This window comes from Musca autumnalis, unplaced genomic scaffold (assembly GCF_047663935.1).
Source record: "Musca autumnalis isolate F117 unplaced genomic scaffold, ASM4766393v1 scaffold_3, whole genome shotgun sequence".
Taxonomy (NCBI): domain Eukaryota; kingdom Metazoa; phylum Arthropoda; class Insecta; order Diptera; family Muscidae; genus Musca; species Musca autumnalis.
The window spans coordinates 207,637,841-207,665,757 of record NW_027411866.1 but is presented as its reverse complement, the minus strand read 5'-3'; the positions used below and the strand labels follow the sequence as shown (position 1 = coordinate 207,665,757).

General features: G+C 37.4%; 1 protein-coding gene across 1 annotated transcript; it reads left to right on the top strand.

Moving 5' to 3' along the window:
• LOC141397014 (very long chain fatty acid elongase 7-like) lies at nt 1-23,916 on the top strand. The gene is made up of 4 exons (XM_073972799.1): nt 1-149; nt 22,860-23,194; nt 23,253-23,358; nt 23,537-23,916. The coding sequence occupies exons 1-4, from the start codon at nt 89-91 to the stop codon at nt 23,851-23,853; spliced, it is 819 nt and encodes a 272-aa protein (XP_073828900.1). The 5' UTR covers nt 1-88; the 3' UTR covers nt 23,854-23,916.
• The last annotated feature ends 4,001 nt before the right edge of the window (nt 23,917-27,917 follow it).

Here is a 27,917-nt window from a genome sequence, read left to right as displayed (position 1 = left end):
AGTTCATAAATTTTCGCGAACCTAACAATAGCGTTGTCTATATTTCAAAAGAACACAAATTTAATAAAAAATATTTTAAATAAGCAAAATGGAGTTTTTGAGACTTTTCTATCAAAACATACAATCCGCTTTAAGCACATTACAAATAGGTATGTTGTAATTGCATGTGAAAACGAAATGAGTAGTGTTAAGTGTTTTTATGGATGGATGAATAATTTTTAAGACCATACCTCAGTAAAATTAAAAAAATGAAATAATAATAATGGAACACATAATATTATTATTTTTATACCCTCAGCATTTATGCTAACGAGGGTATATACACTTTCATACAGGCAAAATGTGCCTCATCTAAATAATGGTTTTAGATCTCAAGTATGTTTGGATGAAATGTGTTTCAGTCAATTTGGAGTTGACTTAGCCATGTCCGTCCGTCTGTCTGGCTAAAGCGCACGATAACTCTCGAACGGATTAGCCAAATCGATCCAAAATTTGGGTTTCGTAATATTTTGTCCAAACTTAGTTTAAGTTCGAATATGGGTTATATCGATGCACTCCTTCCGGTACCTCCCCCACAAAAGTTCGAAAATGTTCGGAAAATTTGTGCGCACAGTAACTCTTGAAGGGAGCAACCGATTTGGTCTATACTTTGCACATCGTGAAATTTCTACCAGACTTAGATGAGGTTTCAATATGGACTTAATCGGTAAACTCCTTCGGGTACCTCCCACACAAAATTTTGGAAAAGTGCAATTTAGAACCTGTTATGGAATCGCTTTGATTTTTGATTCATTGTATTCATTGCCCCCATACAACTTCACAAGTTTCGCCAGGGGCAAGTCCATACTTTCTGAGAAAATAGCCTGAAAGTGCAAAAAACCCCCATGACACCATGTGTAGTGGTTGGAGCGCAAGATAACTCTCGAACGGATCTGTCGATTCGGTCCAAAATGTGGCCTTCGTAATATTTTGTCCAAACGTAGTTTAAGTTCGGTCCACTCCTTCAGGTACCTCCCCCACAAAAGTTCACAAATATTCGTAAAAATTGTGCGCACGATTACTCTTGATGGGAGTGACCGATTTGGTCCATACTTTACACATCCTAATATACAGTATAGTCTCGATAATCCGGACACTCGTTAATCCGGACAACGCAGTAATCCGGGCACTATAATTTTTTACATTACAGACTCGGTAATCCGGACATTTCATATTTTTATACCTCGGTAATCCGGGCATCAATATTTTTTTCTATATTTAGCATGCGATTCTTATTTATTTCATTGACGTTTTCGTTCTTGGCTATAGCAATTGGTGTATAAATAAGAAAAAATAAGGTTTTCAAAGTTTTCGGTCCACATCTCGACTTTCTGGCTAGCCACAGTTATACAGTCAATATGGAATTAACTATTTGAATTTGTCGAATGATTTTTCTACACTTCAACCATTGATGTCTAAATATGATAAGCAACAGTATTCTCAACCCTGTGTTGGGTAGTCTAGTTCCCTTAAATATCGATGTTGGGTGTTCTTTTTCTCTGAAGGTATTACTTCTTTAGGCTTCCGATTAGTGGGAAAATCCTTTGTAACTGTGTAATGTATTCCAATGACGTTTTATCTAGAAATGTTTAAAACACTTAAAGCGTTGGAATTAATAGCTTACTTTTTAGATATTTTAGATTCTCCAACTCATATTTCGAGTTACCGACAAAAATCGGTAAAGTTAAATGCAAAATTATGAATGAAAAGTGTAAATAAAAGTTAACAGTACTCTTGCTATAGGCAGAACTTAACGACTACTTTTTTGTTCACTAACTTATTGAAAAATATCGTTAATTACCGAAGTTATAAACAATTTAATTTTGCCGATTTTTCGGTACCGCAAAAAATGAATTGGAGAATAGCACTTCTTGTATAGAAATTGCAATAAATTATTTAAAAACGCATGGCTCTTTTTATTTTTATACTTTGATATACAAAAACACCCGCAACTACGGATTGTTGTATTGTATTCTCGTACTTATACAACCAATAGATTTGAATTCCGTTGTCTTCAATATTTATATACAATTTTGTATAAAACAATACTTTTTTAGTTTCGACGACAATTGATGTTCATAGAAATTACTAAAATATATTAACCATAATGAGATGAGTACATTTGAATTCTGAAGTTATATCTCAAGTCGTAAGAGGCTCATGTCCCATGGACACTGAAAATCAATATGTGTACATGGGCTACGAAGTTTATATGCTTGAAAAAAATTTATAAATATACACCAATTGTAATGAAGATTTAGAATTCAAAAATACACAGGATATGACACCTAAATTACGCTAGAGGAGTAAAATTAAGAAGTAAATTTGGTAGCCATGAAAGCTGATTAAAATGGTCGCAACCAGTGATATTTTTTTAATATGAATTCGGTTACCTTAGATGTCAGGTTATTATCTAGTAAACCTCCGTATTAATGATGCTAACTTACAAAATTATGTGTTTTTGTGACTACTCGGTAATCCGGACAATTCGATAATCCGGATAATCCCTATGGCACCATACGTGGCTGGAGAGCTCGAACCGAATACTGCGCTCGTCCACAGTTTGGATATCGTAATATTTGTTCGAATATTTGATGAAATTTGAAGATGGTGCTTATAGGTCCACTCCATCCGGTACTCCCCCCAAAAAAGTTCAAAAATATTCGCTAAAATGGTACGCGCGATATCTCATAAACATAGCAACCGATTTGGTCCAGACTTTGGATCTCAAAATATGTTCAAACTTAGTTTATGTTCAAATCCCTGTTCAATCCCTGCGGTACCACCCACACAAATATTCAACATTTTTGTGCGGTTAAGGGTCTGTTCGAGGATCCTTTCGACATTTTTACCGAAGGTTTTCTTAGTGGCTCTGCTTACAGCGAAAAACATAATTTCCGTAGGCTAGTATGGTACAACATTTTTGAGCTTTAATCCAATTTGGAAAAAAAGTATTTTAATCCACACATGCTGAGGGTATATTTCTGTCGGCAAAGCCGACTGATACTTTTTTACTTGTTCCTAATTAGTGTATGTTAAGTGCGAACATCATCACTGATACATATGTATAATATATGAAGAAATTTTTATAATATTTAATGAAAGAAACTCTTTTTCAAAGTCTGACACACCTTCAACTAACCATGTGGTAAACAACCAGCTTTATTGACATTTCAGATATTCAAAACAACGCAACTAAAACTAATGTTTAAAACTAAATCATAACAATAAACATAAAATGTGGTTTATGGACACAGTGCAGTACAAACGCGGAAACAAAGGCTACAGACGGGCGGGGCCGACCATGTGCTACCACACACCAGTTCCCCTGGGCATTAGCTTTCCGCGGATTTTATTCCGTTCCGTTTTTATTATAAGTTTTTTTTTGAAAATATAATATACCAATATACCGAAATTCACATCTCGCCGAAATAAACCGATTTTGACATGTGTGTCCGTCCGTCCGTCCATTTAAAACTGTAATCACGCTACAGGCCGTAATTATGGACCAATCTTGAAATGGACCAAAAACAATATTTTTATTACATTTTGTAGCGGATCTGTAGGTCGCAATGATAGTCTGATCGCCGCAAAATTTAATGTAAGATTTGGATTTATGACAGAGAAGTAGCTTGCAATTTAAGGTGATAATCAGATAATATTTTGAGGCTTAAATTGACCAAAACTTTTGTGTGAAAATTGGTATAGGTTTTAGTCAAATGACTATATCTTAATGCCTGGAAACTACGTTACTTATATTTAGAAGAGGAACGCTTGACCTCTCCATTTATGCTAATTATGTTGATGTACGCGGTCAGATAACAGAGTTACAGCCTAGTATATACAGAGATCCCTCAGTTTTAATTGTGGGTAGTGTAAACTTAATCACGCTAGATGTCGCAGTTATAGTTCAATACTGACAAATGGTTGCACAAGGTAATAGTTTTGGTCAAGGTAGTGCCAATAATTGTTGATAATGATCGGATAGTATTTAGCGTGCAAAATTGATCATAACTTTTGTGAAAAAATACCCAAATTTAATTTTTAATCAGTAATTTAAATTCTGGGGGCATTGTTTCGATGCTTTACAAACTTTTTGGCCAAAACCAACTTATACTACCCTCCCCACATAGTGGTGTAGGGTATAATGAAAATTTGTATTAAGAAAACAAGTGAGCAAAAGCTATATTCGGGCGGGGCCGACCATGTGATACCCTACACCACTACCCTTGTGGCTACCACCAAACATATTATGCCTCTTTCTCTCTGGGAACCCCATAAGCAACCCCATAAGCGTCTTCCTCTGCGGAACCCTCATCAACTCCCAAAAAATTCGTGACGATGCGATCAAAATTGCGACATGTAGCGTGATTACAAGGTTTAGATGGACGGACAGACGGACACACATAGCCAGATCAGATAGCTCAGCTCGTCGAGACATTCACATTGGTATATATATGTATGGGTCTACGACCATTATTACGATGCGTTACAAACTTTTTGACCAAAACCAATTTATAATACCATCCCCACATAGTGGTGAAGGGTATAACAAGAGAAGACCAATCATTGTGCACCATGACAATGTGAGCCCTCACACATCGATTCAAACCAGCACAGTTTTGACCAGACAAAACATAGAATTGATGGATCATCCGCCATACAACTTGGAACCCAATGACTTCATTTGATTCCCGCACATCAAGAAAATAGGTGTAGTCATCGATTTTCCTCGCTAGAAGATGCTGTTGAAGCGTTCAAAAACCATGTTTTAGAGGTGTTTCAGTCGGAGTGGAAAAAGTGTTTTAGAAATTGGTGTGAGTGCATGAAAAACTGCATAAATCAAACTGGGGACTACTTAAGAAAACAATAAAGCTGTTATTGATGGTAAATATTCGCGTCTTCATTATTAGGCCAGAAACCTTTCTAGTTCCCCTCATATCTTCACCAAAATTGTTAAACGGTACTAGACGATTTCTAGTATTTTCAGGTGTTTATTTACATTTTCGGCCTAAAGTGTCTATAATGTGGTATTTATTGTTCTCAGTGGTTAAGAAGTTATCCACCAAAATTGTGGACTTAGATCCAAGAATGTATGAATGTATGTCTGGTATAGCCCTCATATAACGGCATAGCTCGGTTTTAGGTCAATTTTTTCGAATAGCCCTATATAACAGCATCACTCGGTTTCATGTATTTTGACGTTTTTATACCCTCAGCCTTTAGGCTAAGGAGGGTATATACACTTTGATACGATGAAAATGTGCCTCATCGAAATAATGGTTTTAGACCCCAAGTATGTTTGGACGAAATGTGTTTCAGACAATTTGGAGTCGATCTAGCCATGTCCATCCGTCTGTCTGTCTGTCCTGCTGGCTGGAGCGCACGATAACTCTCGAACGGAAGAACCGATTCGGTTCAAATTTTGGCTTTCGTAATATTTTGCCCAAACTTAGTTTATGTTCGAAGATGAGCTACATCGGTCCACTCCTTCCGGTACCTCCCCCACAAAAGTTGGAAAATGTTCGGAAAGTTTGTGCGCACGATAACTTTTGAAGGGAGTGACCGGTTTGGTCCATACTTTGTGTAGTGTAAACTTTCTAGCAGAGTAATATGAGGTTCCAATATGGTCTCAATAGGTCCACTCCTTCGGGTACCTCCCACACAAAATTTCGGAAAAGTTCAGTTTAGGACCTGGTCTCGAATCGCTTTGATTTTTGTTTTAGCAACTTGTATTCACTGCCCTCCATACGACGGTACAAGTTTCATCAGGGGCAAGTCCATACTTCCTGAGAAAATAGCATGAAAGTTGCAAAAAACCCCTATGACACCGTGTAAGGTGGTTGGAGCGCAAGGTAACTCTCGAACGGATCTGCTGATTCGGTCCAAAATATGGTCTTAGTAATATTTTGTCCAGGGTGACGTAGGGGATGGATGATACCAAGCAACGGTCCTGACCGGTTTTAACATGGCAAAGCCCAGGATTTATCTTGGTCCCTCTTTCATCTCAAGTGGACACTGACCTCCCCGTGGTGTCACCTGGGGAACTGCCTTTAACACCCGTTAAAGGTAGTGAGCTAACATGTGCCGCGCGTTCTCCCATAAGAACGTTAAAAACATGGGTTTGGGCGTCGGGCTAGTAACCCTCCCCTAGAAAAAAGCAGCATACTATGAAAAAACGAAAGAAAAGAAAAACAACCCCCTCTAAAGTTGACGAACCCCGCAAACGTTTTAAGGACCATGATCTGCGAATCTGCACCTGGAATGTTCGCACTCTCTATAGAGAAGGTGCAGTCTTCGTATTGGCAGACGTACTTGAAAAGTACAAGGCCGATATTACTGCCGTACAGGAAATACGATGGATTGGGAAAGGCGTCACAACAACACCTAAAGGTGACGCACTGTATTATAGCTGCCATGACGTAAAGCATGAGTTTGGTTGCGGATTTGTAGTTAGTCGGAGACTAAAACATCTGGTATCCAGCTTTACTCCAGTGAATGAAAGACTTGCTGCAATTCGAATAAAAGCTAAATTCTTCAACATCAGCTTTATTTGCGCTCATGCTCCCACTGAAGAAAAGGACGAACAGACCAAAGATATATTTTACGAGCGCTTAGAAGAAACATATGACCGTTGCCCTGCCCATGACATTAAAATCATTCTAGGCGATTTTAATGCCAAAATTGGAAAGGAGAATATCTTTGGCCCAACAGTCGGGAAATTCAGCCTCCACAGTGAAACATCTGACAATGGTATGAGGCTGATAGACTTTGCAGCTGCAAAAAACATGGTAGTTAGCAGTACCAGATTTAATCATCTCGATATTCATAAGGGCACCTGGCTGTCTCCAGATCAGAAAACAAGAAATCAAATTGATCATGTTGTGATAGATGGAAGACATTCATCGAGCGTGTTGGATGTACGATCGTTCCGAGGCGCAAACATTGATTCGGACCACTACCTTGTTGCAGCAAAGGTACGCACCCGCTTAAACATAGCAAACAAAGTACGAACAGATACAACACGAAAGTTAGACATCGGTAAGCTGCAATCACAACAGATAGCCACAGCATATTCCACTCAACTAGCCCAATTGCTTAATCAAAGCACTCCTCATCCCGATAACATATCAGCGCAATGGCAAAGCATTGCCCACTCCATGCAAACAGCCGCAAAATCCATACTTGGATACCAGAGGCCTCCACCAAGGAATCCATGGTATGATCAGGAGTGTCGTGCTGCCACCGAAGAGAAAAATGCGGCATATAGGGCTACTTTACAATCCGTAGCAACGCGTAGCGCACGAGAGAGATACAGGGAGAAAAGGAGAGAGGAGAAACGTCTTTTCCGCAGGAAAAAGAGAGAGATGGAAAAGCGGGAGTGTGAAAAACTCGAGATGTACAGGAGCCAGAATGAAGTCCGAAAATTCTACCAAAGAGTCAAGCATCAAACTGATGGCTTTGGTACAGGCACATCCTCCTGTAGAGACCAGCAAGGTAATTTGGTAACTGATACAGATAGTGTACTCAGGATATGGAAAGAACATTTTTCAAAACTGTTGGTATCCAATAGCAGCGAAGACGACGAAGATACCACAGTCCCAATCCCAGAAGATGGTATTGAATGTATACCGCCCAGCCAAGATGAGGTAAAGACAGCAATAAATCGGCTGAAGAATAATAAGGCAGCAGGAGCCGATGGCTTACCAGCCGAGCTGTTCAAAACCGGAGGCGACACGCTGATAAGGTGTATTCATCAGCTAGTTAGCACCATCTGGCAGGAAGAACGAGTACCCGACGATTGGAACCTGAGTATCCTGTGCCCCGTCCACAAGAAGGGAGATAAGACTGTATGCTCTAACTATAGGGGCATAAGTCTACTCCCTATTGCCTACAAGATCGTGTCAGGGATATTGTGCGAACGACTAAAGCCAATGGTCAACGAAATAATTGGACCATACCAATGCGGCTTTAGACCTGGCAAGTCCACCATTGACCAGATATTTACCCTGCGGCAAATCCTGGAGAAGACCCAAGAGATGCAGATCGACACCTACCACCTTTTTGTCGATTATAAAGCAGCCTTCGACAGCCCGCTGCGTTCAAAGGTATTCCAAGCCATGTCTGAATTTGGTATCCCCGCAAAGCTCATCCGGCTTTGCAAAATGACTTTAACTGACACGAGGTCCTCAGTTAAAATAGGAAAGAACCTCTCCGAAGAGTTTGGTACCAAAAGAGGTTTCAGACAAGGAGACAGCCTTTCATGTGATCTCTTTAACATCCTGCTGGAAAAGGTTATACGAGAGGCAAACGTCAAAAGAAGTGGCACAATCTACACCAATAGTCACATGTTACTTGCTTATGCTGATGATATAGACATCATAGGCCGATCAGTAAAAGAAGTAACTGATACCTTTATGAAGGTCGAAGGAGAATCTGCTAAAGTGGGTCTGGCGGTAAACGGTGAAAAGACCAAGTTGATGGTGTCGACGCGCAATGCGTCCATTGAGCTCGGACCGACTGTGGAAGTTGGTTCCTATAATATTGAGGTAGCAAAAGACTTCGTCTACCTCGGCACCTCCGTAAACACAACAAACGACATCAGTTGTGAAATAAAAAGAAGAATTGTATTGGCCAACAGATGCTACTTTGGTTTAAGTAAGCAGTTTAAAAACAAAGCCACATCTCGTCTAACAAAAATAACGCTCTACAAAACACTGATACTACCCGTGCTGATGTATGGCTCCGAAGCCTGGGTACTTGCGCAAGCAGACATGGCAGTGCTTGGTGTGTTTGAGAGAAAAATTCTTCGAAAGATCTACGGACCAATCGGCGTTGACGGTGAATATCGACGTCGCATGAACCACGAGCTGTATCTGCTATACAACGACATCAATATTGTTAAACGAATCGAGATGCAGCGATTGCGTTGGCTTGGCCATATCATAAGAATGAGCGATGATGAACCCGCTAAAAAGGCGTATGAATACATGCCACATGGCGGTGCACGCAGAACTGGCAGGCCAAGGAATAGATGGCGCAAACAAGTGGATGATGAGATGAAAAGGCGCGGTATTCCAGAAAGCGAAGCAACAAATAGAGAGAATTGGAGATCTTTTCTTAGTTCGGCCTATAGAACAAATGTTCTGTAATGGGCCAGCTAAGTAAGTAAGTAAGTAATATTTTGTCCAAACATAGTTTAAGTTTGAAGATAAGCCATATCGGTCCACTCCTTAAGGTACCTCCCCCACAAAAGTTCAAAAATGTTCGGATAAATTGTTCGTACGGTAACTCTTGAAGGGAGTGGCCGAATTGGTCTATACTTTACACATCCTAATATATCTACCAGATATAGATCAGGTTCAAATATGGACTATATTTGTCTACTCCATCCGGTACCTCCCACACAAAATTTCGGATAAGTTCACTTTAAGACCTGCAATCGAATCACTTTGATTTTTGTTGAAGCAACTTGCATTCGCTGCCTCATTTACGATGGTAAAAGTTTTTTTAGGGGCAATTCCATACTTCTTGAGCAAAAAACCGAAGAGTGTAAAAACCCCCTATGGCACCATACGTTGCGGCTGGAGATCCACTTCCATAACGGTCAATGTCGATCCATTCCTTTTAGTATCTCCTCCGCAAAACTTTTGATCTTTAATCCTAATCAACATTTTTGTCTGTTCAAACGCCCAACATTTTTAAAACCTCCTAAATACATACGTATTTTGGGAAAGAATTGTTTCAATATACACAGGCTGAGGGTATATCTCTGTCGGCAAAGCCGACTGATACTTTTTTACTTGTTAACTACATTTTCAAAACAAATTTGCTACAATTTTGAATTTAACTTCCTCATTGTGGACTTTTTCCCTTTATTTATTTCACTTGGGAACATAGGGTATCTACAAGTTCATTCCATTTTATTTTGTCGTGACAAATATTTTTAATTTCATTATATCACAGGTTTATTTTTGCGATGTCTCTTGTTAGCGTTCTTCGCCATGTGTTCTTAGGACGTCCACGTCTTCTGTTGCCTTGTGGATTCCATTCCAGAGCATACTTTGCAATGCTGTCCACTTTCTTTTCATTATTTGTTTGCCAATGGGTACTTCGTTTGACTTCCTCCAGAGTTCAATATTGGATATTGTGTTAGGGCAGAAGATCCGCACAATTATTCATAGGAATTTGTTTAACGAAGTCAATTTCTACATTATCTATATTGAAATTTCGTGTGATGATGCCGTTTATTTGCATGGCTTAGATCTTAGGTCTACGTTTTGGCAGAGCCCCCATATAATGGTACCTGTTAGGCATTTTGAGAAATTTAGCCACATTATGTAATTTGAAATTTGAGATTCCCAGCAAATATAGTGAACATGGGTTCGTTCATCCATGTTATGGCATAGCGTCATATAACGCTACCTTCCACTTTCACATATTTTAAGGATTTTACGTAAATTTTTTAACCGAACTAGCTGTAATTTTACAGTTGAGTCTCGCAGTGGTCAGAAAACTTCTCCATCAAAACATATAAGTATAACTGTATTTTGACGAGTTTACCTTATTTTTTAACGAAACTGTAATTAAGCTTTTGAAATGTGTATCTATACACAAAGACATAACAACTGTGAACGATTCACATTGTTTTCTGCGATTTTTCTTATTAACTCGTATTTTTAAATACTAATGTTATCTAAACCGTAAATCCAACTAATACGAAAATTTCCAATTAATTTGCATTAACACCCCGAAGTTTGACACCTTGTTCTAGGCATACACTTCGTACTTAACTTTGAACTGACGACACCTAACAATGAACTTGACATTCAAATTTTCATTTTTAAAAAGAAACCATTACCTGAATCTAACAACATTCAATGAAATGCATAAATTCATTTATGAACCGGTTCTTTGTCGTTGGACACATGCACACAAATACTTTAAGCAGCTGTCTTCGCTTTGGCCATCCCCAACAACAACAAGAATATGAAAACAAGAAACAAAACGAGCAGCAAGAATTTGGAATTAATTGCCACAAAATAGAAACTAGTTACTTATGTATTAGCCCAACATTCAGTTAGTTAATAGAAATATTATCTCTAAATCTATCAATGGATTTTGACAGATCGTGCAGTATGATTGTGTGAAGAACTTGTTCCATTCCAAAGAAACTAAGCAACCAAAGGTGGAAAGATTTTATGTATTTTTCGGTTAAACATCCTAAGTGTTTGGAAGGCATCAATAATAAAATTGATGTCTGCAGTAAAATCTAATTACATTTTAATGGTCTAACTTCAGTGGATATTGGCCCATAATGTGGATGTCAAATTGTATTGAGTTAAAATATGGATTTCATGTCAATGAACTTCGTTTTTTATATCGGTATGTTGTATTAAAGAAACACGTGCGCCGATAATTCACATTTATGGGTGATAAAAAGTTTTCATTCAAGTGCCGCACGGCGCAAAATATGGGAAATGCCAAATAATAGGTAATTCCATTAGAAACTTTAACTAAAAACGTCAAACGCTATAGCAAAACATGAACCTATGCCAACAATTTTTTGCAGATACGTTTTTTGGCTACTAAGAACTTTAAATCAGGGCTTCGGAGTCGGAGTTTAGCAAACTCAGGGCAAAATTCTTTTTTTCTGAATTTATCGAAAGAATTTTTATTTTTTAATTATACCCTACTTCACAATGTGGGAAGGGTATTATAAGTTTGTTTTGCTAAAAATTCATGTAACACCGCTAAATATTTGTCGTAGACCCATTTTTCATATCTCGACGAGATAAAGCGATATATCAATGTGTGTCCGACCGTGTGTCTGTCTGTCCATTATAAATTGTAATCAAACTCCAGGCTGCAATTATGGACCAATCGTCACGAAATTTGGTATGGAAGTCGGTTTCACATCAGAATAGATCGCTATTGTTATTGGTGATGATCGCGAAATATTTAGGGGATGAAATGGACCAAAAACAAAATTTTTATCCGAATTTGTATCTGCTCTGTAGGTTGCCTGGTTTTTGTGATTTTTGTACGTCAAAAATCACCACAAGTAGCAGGAAAACCAGCAACTTGGCACCCCTGCCTAGAATATACAGAAATTCCACAGTTTTAATTATGAGCATAGTTACCATAACCACGCTAGAGTTCGCAGTTATAGTTTAATATGGACAAATTTTTACACGAGGTTAGAATTTTGGCCAAGGAAGATGCCAACAATTTTGGATAATGAGCGGATAGTTCTTAGCAGGTTAACTTTTGTGGGAAAATATCCAAAATCTATTTTTGGTATATGTTTTTTGGTATATATTTTATATCTAGGAGAAATATTTCGGCAATCTACGAAAATAAACTTGAAACCCAACATGAATATAGCGGTTAGATAACTGAAATACTGCCTAACATATAAGTGTTTTTTTATTGTTGTGATTTTCTTGCATAGAGCTACATTTACATTCTATGCTAAAAATGTCGCAATCATGATAAAAAAGTTTTCAAACCATGAAAGATTTACTATGCTGTACGGGGTCTTGAAGTTTTTGTGATATAGTACCTGGAAATATTGGTCTTTTTGTATTGATCTATTCGATAAAAATCACCGAAAACTATTTCTAAAATTTTTTTAATATTTGTTTATACCCTCAACATTTAGGCCAACGAGATTATCGAAAAATTATTTTAGACCCCAAGTATGTTTAGACGATATCCATTTCAGACAATTTGGAGACGATTTACCCATGTCCGTCCGTCTGTCTGGCTGGCTGGTGCGCACGATAACTCTCGAAGGATCAACCTATTTGGTTCAAATTTAATGTCCCGTAAATTTTGTCCAAACTTAGTTTAAGTTCTAAGATGGACCATAATGGCTAAGATTATCCGCACGATAGTTCAAGAAGGGACTAATCGAATTGTTCCAAACTATGGATGTGGAAATATTACTTCCATGCATATATCCGGTTCGATTATGGACTATATCGGTCCACTCCTTTGGTAAAAGTATAGTTTATAGTTAACATGTTCACCTTGCGGCCCCTTCTACGACGGTGCAATTTTTTCGGAACAAGTCCATACTTCCTGAGACGACGCCAACTAAAATGATAACCCTCGAAGGGAGAAACCGGTTTGGTCCTAATTTTGTACATCGTGTTGTTTCTTAGAGACTTGGATTACGTCTGAATATGGACTACATCGGAACACTCCTTCGAGTGCTCCCACACAGATTTTGGAAAGAGTGCCGTTTAAGGACTCCTCTCGGATTGTTTTGTCTTGTTTTCATTTTTTTGTCTTTGTGGCCCTTGTTACGGCTGTACAATTTTTTTTTTTTGGGCCAAAGTCCATTCTTCTTGGGAAATTGGCCCAACATAAAAAAACCATAGAGACGCTATAAGTATTGAATTTACTAATTTTATTTGTGTCCGAGGCTGAGTGTATATCTCCGTCGGTACAGCTGACTGAAACCTTCTAACTTGTTTTAATAATATGTAGCGAAAAAGCCCCGATTTGTATAACCCTCTCTTACTTGTTTCTTCATTATACCCTCAGCATTTATGCTAACGAGGGTATATACACTTTAATACGGGCAAAATGTGCCTCATCGAAATACTGGTTTTAAACCCCAAGTATGTTTGGACGAAATGTGTTTTAGACAATTTGGAGTCGAATGAGCAATGTCCGTCCGTCTGTCTGTCTGGCTGGCTGGAGCGCAAGATAACTCTCGAACGGATCAACCGATTCGGTCCAAAATGAGGCTTTCGCAATATTTCGTCCAAACTTAGTTTAACTTCGAAGATGGGTTATATCGGTACACTCCTTCCGGTACCTCCCCCACAAAAGTTTGAAAATGTTCGGAAAATTTGTGCGCCCGATTATTCTTGAAAATGTGTAACAGACTTAGATAATGTTTCAATATAGACTCAATCGGCCCACTCCTTCGGGTACCTCCCACACAAAATTTGGGAAAAGTTCAGTTTAGGGCCATCTCTCGAATCGCTCTGATTTTTGTTTTAGCAACTTGTATTCACATGCCCTCCATACGACGGCACAAGCTTCATTGGGGGCAAGTCCATACTTCCTGAGAAAATAGCCTGAAAGTTGCAAAAAACCCCTATGACACCGTCGTGTGAGGTGGTTTGAGCGCAAGATAAGTCTAGAACGGATCTGCCGATTCGGTCCAAAATTTGGCCTTAGTATTATTTTGTCCAAACATAGTTTAAGTTCGAAGATAAGCCATATCGGTCCACTCCTTCAGGTACCTCCCCCACAAAAGTTCAAAAATGTTCGGAAAATTTGTTCATACGGTAACTCTTGAACGGAGTGGCCGAATTGACACATACTTTACACATCCTTATATATCTACTAGATATAGATCAGGTTAAAATATGGACTATATTTGTCCACTCCATCCGGTACCCACACAAAATTTCGGATAAGTTCACTTTAAGACCTGCTGTCGAATCACTTTGATTTTTGTTGAAGCAACTTGCATTCGCTGCCTCAATTACGATGGTATACGTTTTTTCAGGGGCAAGCCCATACTTCTTGAGCAAACATCCCGAAGGGTGTAGAAACCCCCTATGACACCATATTTAGTGGCTGGAGATCCACTTCCATAATGGTCAATGTAGATCCATTCCTTTTAGTATCTCCTCCGCAAAACTTTTGAACTCTAATCCTAATGAACAATTTTGTCGGTTCAAATTCCAAAATTTTTAAAAACCCCTAAATACATACGTTTTTTGGGAAAAATTGTTTCAATATATACAGGCTGAGGGTATATCTCTGTCGGCAAAGCCGACTGATACTTTTTTACTTGTTTTCTTAATTGTTTGGTGTAAAATAATTTTGGCGGTTCGTGATAAAAGTGTTTGTCTGAAAAATCAATAAAATATCGTGAATTTAACTAGCGATTAAGATTAAGGTATATAATTTTAATAACAACAAGTATAAGCAAAAAAATATACAATTCTATATATATAATGTCTAGTTTCACCAAAAATCTTGTCTGGGGCGGTTGACAAGAGTTGTGGTGAAACTAGACATTTAGGGGAACATTTAGTGAAGATTGTGGAGCGTGACGAATATTTTTTTATGTGCATTCTTTTCAGCTCTTAGATGTTTTATAAACATTCAACGAATCTCCTGATAAAACGTTAAGTGCAGCAGGAGAAGAAATATTTTAAGCAGACAATTCGCACCAAGTCTTATTTATGGCCAAGAAAATAAAAAAGGCGATGCTATTTCTGACAATGAAATGATTTTAATGTTTAGCCAGCCTTGAAAACATTGGCTTTATTTATGCGGCCCACATAAAATTGTTGAACTTTTGTGGGGGTAATTAACGGAAGAGGTAGACAGATATGGTGCATCTTCGAACTTAAACTAAGTTTGGACAAAATTTACGAGACCTAAAATTTTAACCAAATAGGTTGATTCTTCGGGAGTTATCGTGCGCACCAGTCAGTCAGCCATACAGCCAGACGGACATGGGTAAATCTACTCCAAATTTTCTGAAATGGATTTCGTCGAAACATACTTGGCGTCTAAAATCATTATTTCGTTGGCCTAAATGTTGAGGGTATAAACAAATATTAAAAGAATTTTAGAAATAATTTTCGGTTTTTTTATCGAATCGATCAACGATTTGCTAAAGCCCCCGTGGCACGGTACCTCCCGAATTTCGGTATTTTGAAGGTTAGCCACATTGTTTAAGGAAACTAATTGTTCCATTTTACTTTAATACAACTCATGGTGAAAATTAAAACAAGCTCGGCCTGGCCGAACTTAACGCCGTTCTTATTTGTTGCCGGTTATAAAGCAGACCTCCACAGCCCCCTACGTTCTGAGCTATTCCAAACCATGTCTAAATTTGGTATCCCCGCAAGCTCAATCGTATTTGTAAGATGATATTAACTGATACTCGGCTCTGAAGAGTTTAGTACCAAAAGAGGTATGAGAAAATGAGACATTCATTCGTGTGAAGGTTATACGAGATGCAAGTGGAAGTCGAGACGCGACTTGATTTCCAAATTGTAGAAATAAAGCAACAAATAGAGGGGAATGGAAATATGTTTTTGTTGGGCTTGTTGGAAAAATGTTCAGTAGAGGACCAAGTAATTAGTTTGCCTATTTTACTTTAGGCGATGTTGTAATATACTCTGATATGTTCATGAAAATCGATTCAGCGGTCTCATTAATTATAAACCAACAAATCAACAAACGTAGAAACATGTACCTCTTTTATAAATATAGATGCGCCTAATTTAGGATTTTACTTTCCTCCAAACATTTACAATTTGTCACATATAATATAAAATTTTGCAATTTTCCGATAGAATGTATAATTTGTACGCTGCACAGTGGTCCCACTTGTATGGGAAGGTGCGACAAAAATATTTATAATCGTCGGATCAATCTGATTTTTTCAGTATATGCTAAAAATAAGTAAATAATACTTTAGCCAAAAAATCATCAATATGGGTCCAGTTTTTCCGATAGCCCCCATGTAGCGGTACGACCCGATTTCAGGTATTTTGAAGCTTTTATCTACATTTTCGGCCTTAATTGGCTGTAATTTGCTATTTGGACTTTTCAATGATCAAAAACCTTGTGCGCCAAAAATTGTGGTCTTAGGTCAAGGTTTCGGTATAGCCCTCATATTACGGTACCTCCCGATTTCAGGTATTTTGAAGATTTTATCAAAATTTTCAGCCCGAATTGGTTGTAATTTGCCATTTGGAGTTCCCAATGATCAAAAAGCTTCTGCGCCAAAAGTTGTGGTCTTAGGTCCAGGTTTCGGTTTAGTCCTCATATTACGGTACCTCCCTATTCAATTTCTTTATCTACATTATCGGTTCGAATTGGTTCTAATTTGCTATTTGGAGTTCTTAGTGGTCAAAAACCGTCTCCGACTGGCATCATGGACAGGAAAGGAAACGAAGTATTCCATTTGAGGTAAGAATATTTCATGGTAGGAGATATAATAAAGTTCGGTGCGACCGAACTTTACATTTTGACTTTTCATATTATATGTAGCATCATACATATATCAAAAATACAGAAATGTAAAAAAATACACTAGTAAGTAGATCCCAAAACAAAAATGTCTAAATCTTTAAAGAAAAAAAACCAAAACAAACAATTAAAGCACAAAACAAAGAAGAAACTGAGAATACAGTAATACAGTATATTCACTGAAACGACCAGAGGCATCGTCAGTATTTTTAATGTCACACACGGAAATGCAAATATATGCAGCTGGAACCAATTTTTTTGTAAACTTTATACTATTTCGAACATTCTTCAAAAAAATTTGGAGAGTGGCAAAGATGGTAAAACTCAACTTCAATTTTTGGGACTTGGAAAAAAATTCACAAAAAAGTATTATAAAAAATGTGATTTCCAGCACATTTTATGCGAATAATGTGCACAAATTTTTATGTAAAAGTAATTAGAAAATCTTGTACTAAAACTTCCATTTCGAAAAAAATTATTTTATCCTTTCAATTTTGAGTTACTTGCCTTGTAAGAAGTAACTACCTTACTGATGTTTTAAAAGTTTTTAATAGATCATACGTAAATGTCAATTTCTTCTGTTTTCTTTTGTTAAATACCGTTATCAATTACAAAAACATTGCTGGAATATTAAAATATGATATGTTTAGAGACAATTTGCTGAATTTTTCGATTTTTGTCGCGGGTTGGGACCAGTGTGCGCTGATATGAGAAACCTAGGTCCGCTTCCCTCCATCCAAATTTGTAATTTTTTTAATTATATACCCTAATTTTTCGAAATAAATACTAAACTCCATTCAGCTAAACTTGTAGGTAAAATAAAAAACTTTCTTTTATTTATATTAATGTCCATTAAGACAACGAAATTAATGTCCAGTAAATTTCATCGAAGATAATTAAACTCACTTTGCATCTTCAAGGTGAAACAGAAAGAATGAATATTGAAAAAAAAAAAACAAATTATTAAATATATATATTTCTTAATTTATTCAATTTTAGTTTATATTGATTGCATTAGCTTTATAAAACAAAAAACACGTACCTTAACTTTATTCGGCAAATTCTCACCTTATATTTCTTAGAAACTGGTATTTACTAAAGTATGTCGGTTGTTTCATTTTCGGAAATATACAATTGTGCTTAACCCTCCAAATTAAGTTGACATACCAACAATATTTAATGTTTCCAGTTGTGGACTATGTGAAACTAATTTTGCAAATCATCATAAAGCCAAATCAGTTGAAATAATACTGCGAATCTTAACGGAACTAAACGGATATTAAAAATGTCAATAACGTCGAGACGTATTTATCAATTCGGTGTAGATATGTTCGTTGGTTTTGATATAGGCATGTATTTTACATTAATTAACATGTAATTTTGTTATGTCAAAAATATAAGGAAAATAAAAATATTTAAATATTCTAATTATTATATAAAACAAAAGTGAAGCCACAGAAATAATGTGATAATTTTGATAACACTAAAAATTTGTTTACAATATTAAAACAGATATTTGACAAATTATGATTGTGCAAACGTTTTCTACAACATTGAAATATTAACTGAATATTGTAATTGGAATTTAAAATAAATAATTTTTAATTAAAATATTATAAACAACAAAATTGCATTGACAAGTATCTTATGTGAACTAAACTGACTATAAAGAAATAATAAAAATTGAAACATGGAAAAAATGGAAAGAAATAATAAAAATTAAAGAAATTATAAAAATAATAAAAATTGAAATTTGGAAAAACTGAAAAGTTGAGATTGTTTATCACCTTTTCTGATTTCCTTTTGGAATGCATAGAAACAAAAATATAAGCCTCTATACAAAGTTATATTAATTTAAATATTGTCCTAAAATTGGCATTTGTACCATACGTATGGTTTTCAGCGTATTTCGAATTTAATTCATTGTGGGTATATTTTGTGACATCAAAAATATATTTTATACCGTAAAAAATAAATAATAACGAATATAAATCTAAGTAATATACATGCAAAAAATACACACATTACACCTTCAGAATCTGTTTTTTCCTGGTCAAAACTGTAACTTTTTTTATTCGGCAGATAATGTGTTTGATAATAAAAAATAAAATAAAAAAGTGTTTGATAATAAAAAATAATTAAAACAATTAATTATTTAATTATTTTTAAAATTTTAGTAAATAAAATTTTTTGACCACTGAGAACCCCATAACCAAATTACAGTGAATGTTGTAGATACATGGGGGGCTATACCAAAACCTGGACCTATGTCCACAATTTTTGGTGGGGAAGTGTCTATACCACTGGGAACTCCAAATTAAATTAAGAAAGATAAAATCCGCAAAATATCTAAAATCAGGTGGTACCGTTATATAGGAAAAAATGGACCCATATTGGTTTTGGTTTCATTTTAATGTATTGTCATCCAAATCTGGAATGTGTGAAAAGTTTTAGTTCGATTGGTCAACTGCAACTGTGTTAAAAATGAGTTACTAAATTTGAACTAAACAGACAGAAAACAAAGAAAGTTAAATAAAATAATGTAAAAATGCAATCACCAATAAAAATATGAAAAATTTAAAAAATTACAAGTGAGCAAAGGCTAGCAAAGGCGGAGACGTCTATGCGATTCCTACACCAATAACCTATGCATAACCTCTTCACTGGTAAACATTTTTTAGAGCGATACTAAAATTGTCAGCCACACTGGCATTTGTACCAAATGACCTAGGGCTAACTGAACCACAATAATAAAAAAGCCAGGACCACCCATGGCTAAATCGGTGCAAATCTGGGATATTCGACATTACCATTTAAATAAAAAATGGAAAATGAGACGCATTATCGACTATCTGCCCTTCTTCCATTGACGGAATATCCATTCCGACCGCTGAACATTATCCGACCGATGAAAATTGCGACCTGTAGCCCGATTTAAAAATATGTAAACATCGGATGCATTACCGAATATTGCGATATCGCTGGCATTGATGATCTTTTCATTTTTCATCGACAGGCTTTCCTTTTGGAATATCCCTACGAGAAGTGGAGATACTCCTATATAAACACAACGCTTTAGAATAAAACGATGATTCGGGCTACAGGTCGCAATTTTCATCGGTCAAATATGTTTTTTTTTTGCCATTCTGACTCCTGATTACTATCCGACCATCACCAGAATCAATAGGCTTCTTCCTCTCCGGAACCCCCATCAATAATCAAAATTTGGTGACGATCCGATCAACCTAGTATCAGTTAAAGTCATCTTACAAAGACGGATGAGCTTTGCGGGGATACCAAATTCAGACATTGCTTGGAATACCTTTGAATGTAGCGGGCTGTCGAAGACTGCTTTATAATCGACAAAAAGGTGGTAGGTGTCGATCTGCATCTCTTGAGTCTTCTCCCGGATTTGCTGCAGGCTAAATATCTGGTCAATGGTGGACTTGCCAGGTCTAAAGCCTCATTGGTATGGTCCAATTATTTCGTTGATCATTGGCTTTAGTCGTTCGCACAATATCCCTGACACTATCTTGTAGGCGATAGGGAGAAGACTTATGTCCCTATAGTTGGAGCATAAAGTCTTATCTCCTTTCTTATGGACGGGACACAGGATGCTCAGGTTCCAAACTTCGGGTACGCGTTCTTCCTGCCAGATGGTGCCAACTAGCTGATGCATACACCTTATCAGCGTGTCGTCTCCGGTTTTGAACAGCTGGGCTGGTAAGCCATCGGCTCCTGCTGCCTTATTATTCTTTAGCCGGTTGATTGCTGTTTTTACCTTATCTTGGCCGGGCGGTATACATTCTACACCATCTTCTGGGATTGGATCTGTGGTATCTTCGTCGACTTCCCAACAACAGTTTGGAAAAATGCTCTTTCCATATCCTTAGCACACTATTTGTATCAGTTACCAGATTACCTTGCTGGTCTCTACAGGAGGATGTGCCAGTTCCAAAGCCATCAGTTTGATGTTTCAGTCTTTAGTAGAATTTTCGGACTTCATTTTGTCTCCTGTACATCTCGATTTGTTCACACTCCCTCTTTTCCATCTCTCTCTTTTTCCTGCGGAAAAGACGTTTCTCCTCTGTTCTTTTCTACCGATACCTCTCTCGTGCGCTACGCGTTGCTACTGATTGTAAATATATGCCGCATTTTTCTCTTCGGTAGAAGCACGACACTCCTGGTCATACCATGGATTCCTTGGTGGAGGTCTCTGGTATCCAAGTACTGATTTTGCGGCTGTTTGCATGGAATGGGCAATGTTTTGCCATTGTCCTGATATGTTAAGGGGACGAGGAGTGCTTTGATCAAGCAGTTGGACCCGTTGAGTGGAATATGCTGTGGCTATCTGTTGTGTTTGCAGTCTATCGATGTCCAACTTCCGCGTTGTGTCTGTTCGTGCTTTATTTGCAACGTTTAGACGGGTACGTACCTTTGCTGCAACAATGCAGTGGTCCGAATCAATGTTTGCGCCCGAATCAATGTTTGCGCCTCTTCCATCTATCACAACATGATCAATTTGATTTCCCGTTCTTTGATCTGGCGACAGCCAGGTGCCCTTATGAATATCAAGATGCTTAAATCTGGTACTGCTAACTACCATGTTTCTTGCAGCTGCAAAGTCTATCAGGCCAATACCATTGTCAGATGTTTCACTGTGGAGACTGAATTTCCCGACTGTTGGGCCAAAGATATTCTCCTTTCCAATTTTGGCATTAAAATCGCCTAGTATAATTTTAATGTCATGGGCAGGGCAACGGTCATAAGTTTCTTCTAAGCGCTCGCAAAATATATCATTGGTCTGTTCGTCCTTGTCTTCAGTGGGAGCATGAGCGCAAATAAAGCTTATGTTGAAGAATTTAGCTTTTAATCGATTTGCAGCGAGTCTTTCATTCACTGGAGACCAGATGTTTTAAACTCCGACTAACTATAAATCCGCAACCAAGCTCATGCTTTGTGTCATGGCAGCTATATTACAGTGCGTCACTTTTAGGTGTTGTTGTGACGCCTTTCCCGTTCCATCGTATTTCCTGTATGGCAGTAATGTCGGCCTTGTACGTTTAAAGTACATCTGCCAATGCGTAAACTGCACCTTCTCTATAAAGAGTGCGAACATTCCAGGTGCAGATTCGCAGATCATGGTCTTTAAAACGTTTGCGTGGGTCGTCAACTTTTGAGAGATTTATTTTTCTTCTCTTTCGTTTTTTCATAGTAGGCTGTTTTTTTAGGGGAGGGTTACTAACCCGACGCCCAAACCCAAGTTTTTAATGTTCTTATGGGTGAACGCGCGGCACATGTTAGCTCACTACCTTTAACGGGTGTTAAAGGCAGTTGCCCAGATGATACCACGGGGAGGTCAGTGTCCACTTGAGAGGAAAGAGGGATCAAGATAAATCCTGGGCTTTGCCATGTTAAAGCCGGTCAGGACCGTTCCTTGGTATCTTCCATCCCCTACGTCACCCATAAAGCGTTTAAAAAGTTAAAATATCGTTTAATTCCACCGTTATTAATTTTTGTCTCAAAAACTGGGCAAATTAGCTATAATGCTTTGGTGGAGAATATCCACAGAACAAGAAACAAGGGAGCTAATGAGATCCTGTGGCGGGGATCGAAACTAGTCTTTCCTGCGAACTTTTTTCTACAATAAGCATTAAAACGCACTTTCATCGGACGGTATTAAAGGCAAACACGTTATACCAATACTCATATAAGTATGCATTAATTAAGATGCTTTTAAAATTTAATTTATGTTATAACAGCTTACTGATTTACTTTAATCGTATTTTTTCCCACAGACAAGCGCATTACAACAAATCCCATGTTGGGCAGTCCGATGTTTATGGTTTTAATTTTCGCCACATATCTTTTCATTGTACGCAAATGGGGACCAAAATTCATGGAAGATCGTAAACCCTTCAAAGTCGAAGGTCTTATGAAGCTCTACAATGTTATGCAAATCTTTTTGAATGCATTCATATTCTATGAAGCAGTGCGTTATAGCTACTGGCGATCAGATTTCAGCTTTAAATGTCAAGCTCATGATCCAACTGATATGAGCCTTGAAACAATTAAAGGAACTCGACCAGCCTACTTATATTATTTAACAAAATATTTGGATCTATTTGATACGGTAAATGAAGATTGTATTTATTATATCTTACAAACTATTTATTCTCTTTTCTTTGTAGATATTCTTTTTGTTGCGCAAAAAGTACAATCAAATCAGTTTTCTACATGTCTACCATCATGCTCTTATGATTCTTGGTACACATTTGTATGTCTCGAAGGCATTCGGTAAGTATTTTTGCTAATGTTAAAACTTTATCATGCTATGCTTCCAAGCATATGGGACCCGAATTATCGTTAAATCGTAAAAAACTGGTTTTGGCCATTATGGTTTTTGGGATTCTACTATATCACTCAGTTAATGCCTTTTCAAATAATCAATGCAAAATTCCCTTCTTTATTTTAGGATCGCACCTGACCCTAATCGGAGTAATTAACTCATTCATACATGTCGTTATGTACACCTACTACTTAGCTGCTGCAATGAAAATCAACATTGATTTGAAACCCTGGAAAAAGACAATGACCACCATGCAACTAATACAATTCGTCGTACTATTAATTCATCAGTCCCTGCCGTTGGTAGATAATTCATGTAACCTCAATAAATGGCTAGTGTTATTGTCGACAACACAATGTGTTTTTATGATAATACTATTTGGTAATTTCTACTATCATTCATACATTCGTACAGATAAGAAGAAAAAATTAACGTTAATTTAGGATCTCATTAGAAAAAATAGTTTGGCAATATGTAAATAAATTATGATAAATTAAAAAAATATATTTATTTATCCAGTGTTTTATTGTCAAAAGGTACTGAGTTATATATCGTAACCGCCCTGATCAGTTTAAAACACGTCTTTTAAAATATAGACTTATTATTTGACATATCGATGCTTTACTTTCTTTACCTCATCCCGATAATATATCAGCGCAATGGCAAAGTATTGCCCACTCCATGCAAACAGCCGCAAAATCCATACTTGGACACCAGAGACCTCCACCAAGGAATCTATGGTATGATCAGAAGTGTCGTGTTGCTACCGAAGAGAAAAATGCGGCATATAGGGCTACTTTACAATCCGTAGCAACGCGTAGCGCATGAGAGAGATATCGGGAGAAAAGGAGAGAGGAGAAAAGTCTTTTCCGCAGGAAAAAAGAGAGAGATGGAAATCGGGAGTGTGAAAAAATCGAGATGTACAGGAGAGCCAGAATGAAGTCCGAAAATTCTACCAAAGAGTGAAACATCAAACAGATGGCTTTAGTACAGGCACATCCTCCTGTAGAGACCACCAAGGTAATCTGGTAACAGATACAGATAGCGTGCTCAGGATATGGAAGGAACATTTCTCCAATCTGCTGGTATCCAATAGTAGCGAAGACGATGATACCACAGATCCAATCCCAGAAGATGGTATAGAATGTATACCGCCCGGCCAAGATGAGGTAAAAACAGCAATCAACCGGCTGAAGAATAATAAAGCAGCAGGAGCCGATGGCTTACCAGCCGAGCTATTTAAAACCGGAGGCGACGCGCTGATAAGCTGTATACATCAGCTAGTTAGCACCATCTGGCAGGAAGAACGCGTACCCGACGATTGTCAGGGATATTGTGCGAACGACTAAAGCCAATGGTCAACGAAATAATTGGACCATACCAATGTGGCTTTAGACCTGGCAAGTCCACCATTGACCAGATATTTACCCTGCGGCAAATCCTAGAGAAGACCAAAGAGATGCAGATCGACACATTTCACCTTTTTGTCGATTATAAAGCAGCATTCGACAGTCCCCTCCGATCAAAGGTATTCCACGCAATGTCTGAATTTGGTATCCCCCGCAAAGCTCATCCGGCTTTGTAAGATGACTTTAACTGATACTAGGTCCTCAGTTAAAATTGGAAAGAACCTCTCCGAAGAATTTTGTACCAAAAGAGGTTTCAGACAAGGAGACAGCCTTTCGTGTGACCTATTCAACATTTTGGTGGAAAAGGTAATACGAGATGCAAATGTCAAAAGAAATGGCACAATTTACACACATAGCCACATGTTACTTGCCTATGCTGATGACGTAGACATCATGGGACGATCAGTAAAGGAAGTAACTGATACCTTTAGGAAGGTCGAAGCAGAATCTACGAAAGTGGGTCTGGCGGTAAACGGCGAAAAGACCAAATTGATGGTGTCGACGCGCAAAGCGTCCATAGAGCTCGGACCAACTGTGGAAGTTGGTACCTACAATTTTGAGGTAGTTAAAGACTTCGTCTACCTCGGCACTGCCGTAAACACAACAAACAACATCAGTTGTGAAATAAGAAGAAGAATTGTATTGGCCAACAGATGCTACTATGGTTTAAGTAAGCAATTTAAAAACAAAGCCACATCTCGTCAAACAAAAATAACACTATACAAAACGCTGATACTACCCGTGCTAATGTATGGCTCCGAAGCATGGGTACTTGCACAAGCAGATAAGGCAGTGCTTGGTGTGTTTGAGAGGAAAATTCTTCGAAAGATCTACGGGCCGATTTGCGTTTACGGTGAATATCGACGTCGTATGAACCACGAGCTATATAAGCTATACAAAGACATGCATACAGTTAAACGTATCGAGATGCAACGAGTGCGTTGGCTAGGCCATATCATGAGAATGTGCGATGATGAACCCGCTAAAAAGGCGTATGAATACATGCCACATGGCGGTGCACGCTGAATCGGCAGGCCTAAGCTTCGATGGAGCATACAAGTGGATGAAGAAATGAAAAGGCGCAGTATTCCAAAAAGTCAAGCGAAAAACAGAGAGGAATGGAGATCTTTTCTTAGTTCGGTCTATGGAACAAATGTTCTGTAATGGGCCAACTAAAGGGCTGTTTACACCATCTATCAATGTCATATGAGCTGTCATTTCTTTCACCCATTCGACATTCCCTATGTTTGTCAAAATTGACGTCATCCATACAACTTTCAATTTGTGCGTTCATACCTACAAGTGTTATTTTCGTATGACATAACCTATAAATATAAAAACAGCTGTTTTTGTCATTGTTTACATTTATTGTTGAGTTACAAATTTGCGCAAATTTTTAATTTTGGTTGAAGGAAAATGAATATCTAGCATGTTTGTTGTGGTAGAATAGGTTTTTGGGGGTTATAGAGGCATTCATGTTTTGCCACAAAGCAATAATTTCCAACACTGCTCCTTTCGACCAATCGATCTAAAAATAACATTATAAACACCCTTTATTTACTTTTTTAAATACTTAAATATACATAACTTTCCATTTTCTTTTTTAAAAGATTTGTTTTTCAATTTTTTTTTGAGAATGCCAGAAAACAGCTGATAAATTTATGTTTACATACGAAAATGCCGTATCAAATAGAGCGCTCCCTAAATGAAAAATTTACATATGAGTTGCCAAATCATTTTGATAGATAAAAATTTTCATAGTGGTCACACTATGTGTACAACATTCGCAGGTAGAAAATTTGACATCTCATACGACATTGATAGATGGTGTAAACAACCCTTAAAAGTAAGTAAGTAATTTATATCCCCAAATGCAAAAAATATTCCATAAAATGGATCCAAGTATGTAATGTGGCTAAACCATAGCGCAAATTTGATTCCTCAACTGGCAAAGCTAAAACTTCGTCCAATTTATTGAGCTGTTTAGACGTAGCGTTACACAGATAGCAACGCATGTTTGACTTCGTAAGAGTGATATTATTACGAATTTTGCCATCAATCATGGTAAAAAGTAATTTGTATGCAATTATTATATCTTTTCCGTTTATGTGAGTAGAATATGGAACAAGAACTTCTATTTGTTTATCGATATACATTTGCTCTTGAATAATCGAATTTTGATCTTCACGAACATATTCCACCTTATTGGACTGAAATAACGAGTAGACGACGGTTTTGGATTTTGCCAAATTATTGAATTTTGATTATCAATTTCGGACAATCATAGTGGTACAAGCGATGACAAAAGTATGCTGCCGTCCGACGCATTTTCGTCTTCAAATTTTTGCTTGTATTGACTTTGGCCGGAAGAACCGTCAAATCCGTATTTTACAGTTTTGATAACATCATTTTGTACAATTAAAAGTCTGCTTGAAATATGATTCAATAGAGACTGTAAGGGAACTTCTGCTTTAGTTTCACTTACTGTGATTCCCGGTAGATAACAACGACTTTTTGCCTCCATTACTTTTTGGTATGGGGGATAAACATGAGTCCTATTTTGCGATTCCCGTTTTCTTATAATTCGATATGTATGTGCCGTCATTTTACCTTGAATAACATCGGAAAGTGCAAGATCACCAGAAATTTCTGTTGGCTGCGGTAGAGATACTGATTTGAAAGCAGATAGATATTTGGAAGCTCGATTAGGTGATGCATTCGTGATGTCCTTCAGAACATTTGCAGCTTTGGAGGCTCCATTTGCGCGTAAGGTCATCTGCGTTGCAAACACTAGTTCCGATACGCTATGTGAATCCCGTAAATCTTTTGTGACTCTACGTTTGGTTCTTTCACTCGCTTTTTCAAATTCTTTAGAAGGTCGACCCCTTTTTTGTTGTGTCTGAATCTATAAGTTTATATAAATACAGTCAATTGCTTAACTCTTAATTGACAAGTTTACTTGATGCATACCTGGAATGTTATTACTTTTTGCAACCATTTTCCATTGTTTGTAAAAAAACGTTCAGTTATTCTATAGCTTTCAGTCCATTTTTTTCTATGGTGTGCAGTAGGACTTTCAATTCATTTTTTTGATCTGA

What these genes read in the sequence shown, in the direction of transcription:
- LOC141397014 (XM_073972799.1), top strand. Translation starts at nt 89, where the DNA reads ATGGAGTTTTTGAGACTTTTCTATCAAAACATACAATCCGCTTTAAGC. An exon ending in TTTAAGCACATTACAAATAG is followed by an intron (nt 150 to 22,859) that starts GTATGTTGTAAT and finishes TTTTTCCCACAG; the next exon opens with ACAAGCGCATTACAACAAAT. An exon ending in ATTTGGATCTATTTGATACG is followed by an intron (nt 23,195 to 23,252) that starts GTAAATGAAGAT and finishes TTTTCTTTGTAG; the next exon opens with ATATTCTTTTTGTTGCGCAA.